The 9,388-nt window shown below is 42.6% G+C and overlaps 1 protein-coding gene across 1 annotated transcript in view; it reads right to left on the bottom strand.

Moving 5' to 3' along the window:
* Positions 1-319: 319 nt before the first annotated feature.
* Positions 320-9,388, bottom strand: part of LOC144543503 (tomoregulin-1-like) — a 22,154-nt gene continuing 13,085 nt past the window's right edge. The window contains exons 7-10 of the mRNA XM_078291515.1: positions 1,991-2,038; positions 1,739-1,859; positions 1,365-1,526; positions 320-561 (exon numbers count right to left, since the gene is read on the bottom strand). Coding sequence (XP_078147641.1) covers positions 477-561; positions 1,365-1,526; positions 1,739-1,859; positions 1,991-2,038 — 416 coding nt within the window. The 3' untranslated portion in view covers positions 320-476. The remainder of the gene's footprint in view (positions 562-1,364; positions 1,527-1,738; positions 1,860-1,990; positions 2,039-9,388) is intronic.

Here is a 9,388-nt window from a genome sequence, read left to right as displayed (position 1 = left end):
AGAGAACTGTCCTGATACGCACAGGCGGCGGATCGAGCCTTTAGCAGTGATGTGGATCCACAGCGCCCCCTGCTGGGAGAGTCAATCTGCAAAACAATCCTGAAGAGGAGAAGAAGAAACCTGCAGGTCTCTTCACTGCGGCGGCGGCGGCTTCCTGACCGGCGCAGTAAAAACGAAGGCGTTGTTAAAAAAAAATAAAAAAAGCTTGTCCCTTTTCTGTCCGATGGAAAAACATCTTCAGACGATAAAAAAGCGAGAGAAACGTCCAGAGGGAAAAAAAGGAATGAAAGACGAAGGAAGATTTAAAAAATAAGGCCCCGCAAGAAATCGAGAAAGAACTAAAAATGTTTTTAAAAAAAATCAAAGAGGCACCAAAAGACGAGATATCAAAACTGCAGTCTGTCCGTGTGGTACGAAAAAATTTGTTTTATTTTTTAAAATTTATTTTAAAAAATGGAAAGAAAAGAAAGGAGCGGCTACATCATCCTGGAGGACGTCCCGGACGGGAAGTGACCCAGGTGCTGCTTCTGTCTCCGCCCGCGCTTCGTCTTGCTGCAGCGCCTGCAGGCGACAGAGAGGGCAGAGTGAACACCAGCTCAGTACAGGAGCCCACTGAGGACATTCAGTCAGACATGTTATTTACAATGTTTTCCTGCGTTAACGAGTTAATTTTTCAGATTCAACAGTCAGACTTTTCCCTTAATCGAGTTACAGTAAGATCATGTAAACATACTCAGTACTTCAATAATTATAGTACTAATAATAATAAAATTCTCTACTGCTCCCTGTGGGGAAATAGTCTCTAACACACTCAACATATTTAGAAGCTAGTCAGTTGTATTGTTGAAATACAGTACGTTTCAAAAGTAGGTATACAATTTTTAATAATGACAACAATGAAAAACACAGCATCATTTTAGTTATTTGATATATAATATATATACATGTATACAGTCATTTTAACAAAATAATCAGCATTCAGTAGTAAATAATAAGTGTACCTGGAAATAGTATTAATAATGTATATAAAAGTGTAAACCTACTTTTGAAACACTCAGTATTAAAAAATGAACTTAGAGAAAATTATTTTCCCTCCCAAAGTGAAGTGATAGTGTTTTGCAGAAAGTTGTTACCACGTAATATATTCTCCCGACTGACTGACTGACTGACTGACTGACTGACTGACTGACTGACTGACTGACTGACTGACTGACTGACTGATTGTCTGTCTGTCAGTCAGTCAGTCAGTCACTCTGCAGCTGGAGAGGTACCAACAGTAGTAGTAGTAGAGGTAGTAGTAGCAGTCATCGCTGCAGTAGTAGTAGTATCAGTAGTACTCAGTAGTACTCAGTAGTACTCAGTACCTGGTGAAGCACATCACCACAGCTACGATCACAGCGATCTGCACGGCTCCTATAATGGCGGCGATCAGAACGTAGTGAAGCTTCTGTCCGCTGGGGACGACGTACAGGATGTTGAAGTCCAGCAGCTGCTCACACTGAGGCCCGCCGTACCCCGCCTCACACCTGCACACACACACACACACACACACACACACACAGGGTCAGAAAATGCACACACACACACACACACACACACAGGGTCAGGAAACACACACATACACACGGTCATAAAATACAGAAACACACTCACCACCGTACTCCGCATCACACCTGGGAACACACACACACACACACACACACACACACACACACACACACACACACACACTGGTTACCTGCAGGTTGGCAGGCTGTGTCTCATCTCACACTGGCCGTGTTCACAGAACTGGGCGTAGTCTTCAGGACAGGGGGCGGGGCTATCCACAAACCCCTCCCCCTCGCCGGGGTTAGACACCGCTGGAGGAGATACACAAAACACTGACTCAGACCGGTGGACGGATTGATCGATTGATTGATTGATTAGAACATATCTACATGTGTTTCGTATCTGTCGACCCGGCGATAGTGAAACTGCTCTGTAATCTTACCGAAGACGTCTGGTTTGATCTTGGCGCCGTCGTCTTTTCTCCCTTTGTCTGAAAACAGAGAGAAGCTGTGAGGAGCCTGACAACAACTGAGGGGTCAAAGGTCAACTTCATTTACCAGAGCGGCCTGCTAGTGTTGTAGCACGAGTGACAATACAGTAAAGAGTAGTAGTAGTAGTAGTAGTAGTCGTCGTCATAGTTGTAATAGTAGTAGTAGAAGCAGTAGTGGCAGTAGTAGTAGTAGCAGATAAAGTAGTCATAGTAGTAAAGTGATACTAGTACTACTAGTAGTAATAGTTTTTATAGCAGTATTAGTAGACTACCAGTTATAATAGTAGTAGTAGCAGTTGTAGCACTAGTAGTAGGAGCAGTAGTAGTAGTTATAGTAATAGTAGTAGTAGTAGTAGTAGTAGTAGTAGTAGTAGTAGTAGTAGTAGTAATGGCTATAGTAACAGTACATGAAACAGTGAGAGGCCAAACACATGAAACTTCTTAAAGATGAAGTTATTTTCAGCACATGTGTTTAGCTGGGTAGCCAGTAGCTAGCTAACTAGCAAGCTACTAGCTAGCTAACATCCTGCTAAATTCAAGCAGGTGTTGCCGTTGTTCTCCTCACTGTGTTGAAGTCACACTAGTTTTATCTTCTTGTAGAGTTTATTCAAAACAAATATATGTCAAGAATCTGAAAGGATAGATTCATGTTTAATATATTTGTCTCATTATCTCCAGCTACCAGAGCTTGCTCACTAGTAGGCTAAGCTAACTAGCTCCCTGCTAAATTCAAGCAGTCGTGGTTGTTGCTCCTCAGATTGTTGGATAATCTGAGAACTGTTCAGTTTGTCTGAAGTCACTGGTGAGTTGAAGTCTGATGTTCCAGTTTCACATCTCGAGTGTTCAAAATGGCCGCCACGTGAATAAGGTCAATAGCCTACTGTATGTGGAGCGAGAAACTACGATTACATTAGTGTGTGTGTGTGTGTGTGTGTGTGTGTGTTTCTGTTCCAGGCCAGTCGCTCCACTCTCTCTCTATGTGCGGTATAATTCAGATTGACAGTTAATGTGATGTGGGTGCCCGCTAAACACAGAGACACAGGGTTAAAGAGAGGTCAGCCACACACACACACACACACACACACACCTCACAAATATTCCTCTTGCTTCAGGGCAATGCTAAGTCAGCAGAAATGTCCCACTAATGACAGAGGATAGACATTTTGTACCACACACACACACACACACACACATACACACACACTTCACCCACTACAAGTGTACATTAAAGACTCAGGATTTGCAAACTGACCCCCTAATCACAGAAGGGGCAGACAGTGACGTGGACTGGACGTTCTGAGGACTGTTTCCTGCAGCAGACAGGATGTGATGTAGAACTACAGCGCTGTTTCAGTTTGACGGTATATTGATCTTCTATTAAATATCAGATATCATCACTCTGATATGATGGAGCTTCAGAAACACAGTCTGTACCTGTGTTATTTATTCATTTAATTCTTCACATATATATTCAGCACTGTGCAAAAGTCTCAGGCTCCCTAGATTCTTTAAATACATTTTGTAAATGCAGAATTACATTTCTCTACCAATTAAGCAGGTGGAGAGTTCTAGTTTCCCATGATGCTCTGAATGTTTCAGAGGCTTTTCCATCCCGACGAGAAGAAAATTCTGGGTGAAACACTGAAAACTTTTGGTATCGTATGGTAAAAATATTGGAATCAGCCTTTAAAACCCCCTAACAAACCTTTATCTGCTCCTAAAATAATCTGCTGCTCTTCAGTCGCAGTGTTTCTCCAGCAGGCGGCGCTGTGCTGAACCAGGTGGAAATCTATTTCAGTGATGGAGTTTTTTTTACAGATATAAAAAACTCCATATCTCCAGAAAACAAAGACAATTAACTTGTTCTCATGGGAAAACAGGGTAAATAAAACGCATGATTAATGTCCTGAATTATTCATGAGGCCAGATGCAGCAAGAAGGAAAACTGCCGAGTTTAACTGAGTGGAGGAGAGAAAAGACAAGAAGGAGAGAAATGATTTAAAAATCAGGCTGGAAAGAAAAGGAGAAAGAGATGGAGAGGAGAAGGAGAGAACAGAGAAGCTATAAGAAAACTAATAAAAGACAAAAAAACAAAAGGAAAAGAGAATGAAAACAAAGGACAAGTAGAGGCGACGATATGAAGAGAAGGAAAGAGAAGAAAGGACAAAGAGAAAGAAAAGGAGAGACGAAAAGGGAAGATGAGAGAAGAAGAAAAGATGGTGAAAAGAAAAAAGGAGAGGATGGAGAAGAAAAAAGAAAAGAAAAGGACAGAATGAAGAGAAGAGAAAATGGAGAACAGAAGACTCAAATAAAATGTGACATCAAGAGAAGAGAAGAGAATGAAGAGAAGAAAAAGGAATGAAGAAAATGAAAATGAGAAATAAACTAGAAAATAGAAGACAAGAAGAAAAGAGAAGATGAGAAGAAAGGGAGAAAGAAAAAAATGATGAGGAAAGAAGAAAAGAGGAGAGAATAGAGGAGCGAATGAAAGAAAGAACAGAAGAGAAGACAAGAATGAGAGAGAATGGAGAACAGAAGACTGTCAGCAGGAGTACAGAAGAGGAGAAGAAAAAGGGAGAATGAACAGAAGAAGAAAAGACGAGGAGAAGAAAAAAGAGGAGGTGACGAAATGACAAGGATGAGCAGAGAAGGGAAGTGTAGAGAAGAGAAGAAAAGAGACGAGAATAAGAATAAGAAATTGTCAGCAAGAGACAATAGGGAAGAAGAAGAAGAGAATGAAGAACAGAAGAAAAGAAGAGAACGAAGAGAAGAGGAGACAAAAGAGAAGGAGAGAATGAAAAAAGAGAAGAGAGGAGAAGGAAGAAGAGAGGATAGAAGATTACTAGTGTCAGCAAGAGAAGAAGAAGGCGGAGGAGACGAGAGAAGAAGAGTGGAACAGAGAAGAAGCAGGAAAGAGAGAACAGAGAGGAGGATGATGAAGAAGAAGAAGAAGAAGAAGAAGAAGAAGAAGAAGAGAGGAAGGAGAGCAGAAGGTTGACCAGCTGGTTGTTCAGCCAGCCGTCCTAATGTGTGTATGTGTGTGTGTGTGCGTGTGTGTGTGCGTGTGTGTGTGCACGCGTGTGTGTGTGTGTGTGTGTGTGTGCGTGTGTGCACGCGTGTGTGTGTGTGTGTGTGTGTGGTCCAGGATTGGGGTCAGGTCATCATTTAAAATAGATGAACTGAAAACAGATTCTATCCTCTTCTCTCCTCCTCTCCTCTTCTCTCTCCTCCTCTCTCCTCTTCTCTCTCCTCGTCTCCTCTTCTCTCTCCTCCTCCTCTCCTCTCCTCTCTCCTCCTCTCCTCTCCTCTTCTCTCTCCTCCTCTCCCTTCCTCCTCTCCTCTTCTCTCTCCTCCTCTCCTCTCTCCTCCTCTCCTTTTCTCCTCTCCTCTTCTCTCTCCTCCTCTCCTCTCCCTTCCTCCTCTCCTCTTCCCTCTCCTCTTCTCTCTCCTCCTCTCCTCTTCTCTCTCCTCCTCTCCTCTCCTCTTCTCTCTCCTCTCCTCTCCTCCTCCTCTCTGACAGTTGTTGGTCAAAACATTGTTAGAACAAGCTGACATGATACGATCAGTATTCAGGTCACTACCAGCAGAGGAGAGAGAGAGTGTGTGTGTGTGTGTGTGTGTGTGTGTGTGTGTGTGTTCCAGTACTTCTATCCTTCTAAGGACCAACTCATGTCATCTCAAATACAGAAAAACAACAAAAACCCAGCAAGCTTTTGACTGATGGCAGCCCAAAAGAAAACAAAATTGTCCAAAGATCATATTGTAAAAAATCCTGTCAAAACTGTTCTGAACTGATGTCAGGAAGACATTTAGATCCTGATGTCACAAAATAATGCAGGCAGCAGCTATGGACGATATTGATTTTTCACTTTTCATTTTAATGATGTAGCTACCCTCCTCTGGCGGCCATGTTGGAGGTCCTCAGCTCTCTGAACAGCTGACTGTGTTTCTGTCTCAACAGAATTGAACAGACGGTTAATTTCTGTCTGTTTCTGACTGAACTGATCATTTCATCACTGATCCATCTGATTGATTTAGTGTTTAGATAATGTCAGCTTGTTAGCTAGCTAACCATAGTATCTGGTCAGCTAACATCACTGTCTTGTTGTTAACACATCTGATTAGCACACTAGCTAACGTAGCTAGTAGCGGCTAGCGTTAGCGTGTTCACATTAACATCAGCGTGTTTGCCGGCTAGTTAGCTAGCTAACAGTTTGTTCAGGTTAACTGAGCTGACTCTTCTCAAGCTACAACTCAGAGTGTTTTGGAGTAGAGACTAGGGCTAAAGACAAGACAGTTTACTGTGTCACAGTAACCAAATCCACCTTATCACACTATTCACTTTTACTGAGAACGTTACTGAATGGATCTACAGCCACACCACAACAAGCTGACTCAGCTGCTCTCTGCTTCTAGCTGCTTGATACAGATTTACACTTTATTAACTAACACACAGTTCTACAGATTTACACTTTATTAACTAACACACAGTTCTACAGATTTACACTTTATTAACTAACACACAGTTCTACATGTTCCTCCATCATGACTCGGCTGCTGGTGCTGTAAAGCCTCTGTACTTTACATTAATCACATGGACATCTATTCAACATCAAAATGTTTGCTGGGTATCTACAACAGCGAATATATTTTATTCACAGTGAAACAGGCTGATTCTTCGTTTTGGCTTAAAATTGAAATCTTTGCCATTTGAAAGAATTGACCCATACTCTTACAAAATGTCCACTGGCTTCATAATAAAGCGCGTTATGGCTCACTATCAAAGTTATCGAACATAGAATAATCTGTGGTTAGTAAATATTGACTGATGACTTCCAGGAAGCAACGTTTATCTTAAAATGGACATGAAATCCCTCAATTACATATAATGCAGATATCTATCAGTGGAACATCCTCACATGCACACAGTACAGAAATGTGAGTTATGTGACAGAGGAGAGGCAGGACAGCAGACAGAGATCTGGGTCAAACTGCATCTTACATATTTTATCTGATTCTCAGATCATGTTAAGTGTAAAAAAAAAGAAGGTGGAATCTGCATCTGAATGTGATCTGATGCTCCATCCAGCAGCTGAAGAGCCTGTGACGCTATTAGCTGCCCTGCTAATCTTATTACATTTTTAATAAAATCTAGGCTTATTCCATTAGATCTATATTTGTTTTCACCGTGGGAGTCGACTGGATCACAGATGAGATTAGAGGCTGAGAGGCAGAGAGGGAACGCTTTCTTTCTTTCCTCCTGATGGATCTGGTTTTACCACACGGACCAATCAGGAGCGGAATATGGAGTGTGTGCGCAGACTAAAAACACAAAAAACAAGCGTATTATGAAATGTGTCATATACCACACTATGGTTGAATAAATGATAGATCTAATAATAAATGTGAGTGAGTGAAATTAATTTATTCTTACTTTGCCAGAGAGAAGACCAGCAAATTAAGATTCTCTTCTCAGTGGAAATTCTCACAAATTTCTGACTTTAATCTAAAAAATGATGGGGGTTTTTTCTCACAGATTTCTGACTTTAATCTCAGAATTTCTGTTTTTTTCTCACCTGTTTTTTTCTCACAAATTTCTGACTTTAATCTCAGAAATTCTGTTTTTTTTTCTCACAAATTTCTGACTTTAATCTCAGAAATTCTTTTTTCTCACAAATTTCTGACTTTAATCTCAGACTTTTTTTTCTCACAAATTTCTGACTTAAATTTCAGAAATTCTGTTTTTTTTCTCACAGATTTCTGACTTTAATCTCAGAATTTTTTTCTCACAAATTTCTGACTTTAATCTCAGAAATTCTGTTTTTTTTCTCACAAATTTCTGACTTTAATCTCAGAATTTTTTTTCTCAAATTTCTGACTTTAATCTCAGAAATTCTGTTTTTTTCCTCACAAATTTCTGACTTTATTCTCAGAAATTATGTTTTTTTTCTCACAGATTTCTGACTTTAATCTCAGAATTTTTTTCTCACAAATTTCTGACTTTAATCTCAGAATTTATTTTCTCGCAAATTTCTGACTTTAATCTCACAAATTTCCGACAAATTCCTATTTTTTTTTTTACCTAATTCACATACAATGGGCGTGATAGGGCGTCATATTAAATCATCTTCTCTGACGGAACGTGGCTGAAGTCAGAGAAGCTTCCGGCCAGCCTGCAGCAGCAGCAGAGGGTCAGAGGGTCAGAGGTTCAGAGGTTCAGAGGCTCAGAGGGTCAGAGGGTCAGAGGTTCAGAGGGTCAGAGGGTCAGAGGCTCAGAGTTTTCAGAGGGTCAGAGGTTCAGAGGGTCAGAGGGTCAGAGGCTCAGAGTTTTCAGAGGGTCAGAGGCTCAGAGGTTCAGAGGGTCAGAGTTTTCAGAGGTTCAGAGGGTCAGAGGTTCAGAGTTTTCAGAGGTTCAGAGGTTCAGAGGTTCAGAGGGTCAGAGGTTCAGAGGTTCAGAGGGTCAGAGGTTCAGAGGGTCAGAGGTTCAGAGGGTCAGAGGTTCAGAGGGTCAGAGGGTCAGAGGTTCAGAGGGTCAGAGGTTCAGAGGGTCAAAGGCTCAGAGGCTCAGAGGTTCAGAGGGTCAGAGGGTCAGATGGTCAGAGGCTCAGAGGTTCAGAGGTTCAGAGGGTCAGAGGTTCAGAGGGTCAGAGGTTCAGAGGGTCAGAGGCTCAGAGGGTTAGAGGTTCGGAGGTTCAGAGGGTCAGAGGTTCAGAGGGTCAGAGGTTCAGAGGTTCAGAGGGTCAGAGGCTCAGAGGGTTAGAGGTTCGGAGGTTCAGAGGTTCAGAGGTTCAGAGGTTCAGAGGCTCAGAGGGTCAGAGGTTCAGAGGGTCAGAGGTTCAGAGGGTCAGAGGGTCAGAGGCTCAGAGTTTTCAGAGGGTCAGAGGCTCAGAGGTTCAGAGGGTCAGAGGTTCAGAGGGTCAGAGGTTCAGAGGGTCAGAGGTTCAGAGGGTCAGAGGTTCAGAGGTTCAGAGGGTCAGAGGGTCAGAGGTTCAGAGGGTCAGAGGTTCAGAGGGTCAGAGGTTCAGAGGTTCAGAGGTTCAGAGGGTCAGAGGTTCAGAGGGTCAGAGGGTCAGAGGCTCAGAGGCTCAGAGGGTCAGAGGTTCAGAGGGTCAGAGGTTCAGAGGGTCAGAGGGTCAGAGTTTTCAGAGGGTCAGAGGTTCAGAGGGTCAGAGGTTCAGAGGGTCAGAGGTTCAGAGGGTCAGAGGTTCAGAGGGTCAGAGGTTCAGAGGTTCAGAGGCTCAGAGGGTCAGAGGCTCAGAGGGTCAGAGGTTCAGAGGGTCAGAGGTTCAGAGGGTCAGAGGTTCAGAGGTTCAGAGGTTCAGAGGGTCAGAGGTTCAGAGGGTCAGAGGT

This window comes from Centroberyx gerrardi, chromosome 22 (assembly GCF_048128805.1).
Source record: "Centroberyx gerrardi isolate f3 chromosome 22, fCenGer3.hap1.cur.20231027, whole genome shotgun sequence".
Taxonomy (NCBI): Eukaryota; Metazoa; Chordata; class Actinopteri; order Beryciformes; family Berycidae; genus Centroberyx; species Centroberyx gerrardi.
The sequence above is the reverse complement of the archived record's forward strand: the minus strand, read 5'-3'. Positions and strand labels throughout refer to the sequence as shown.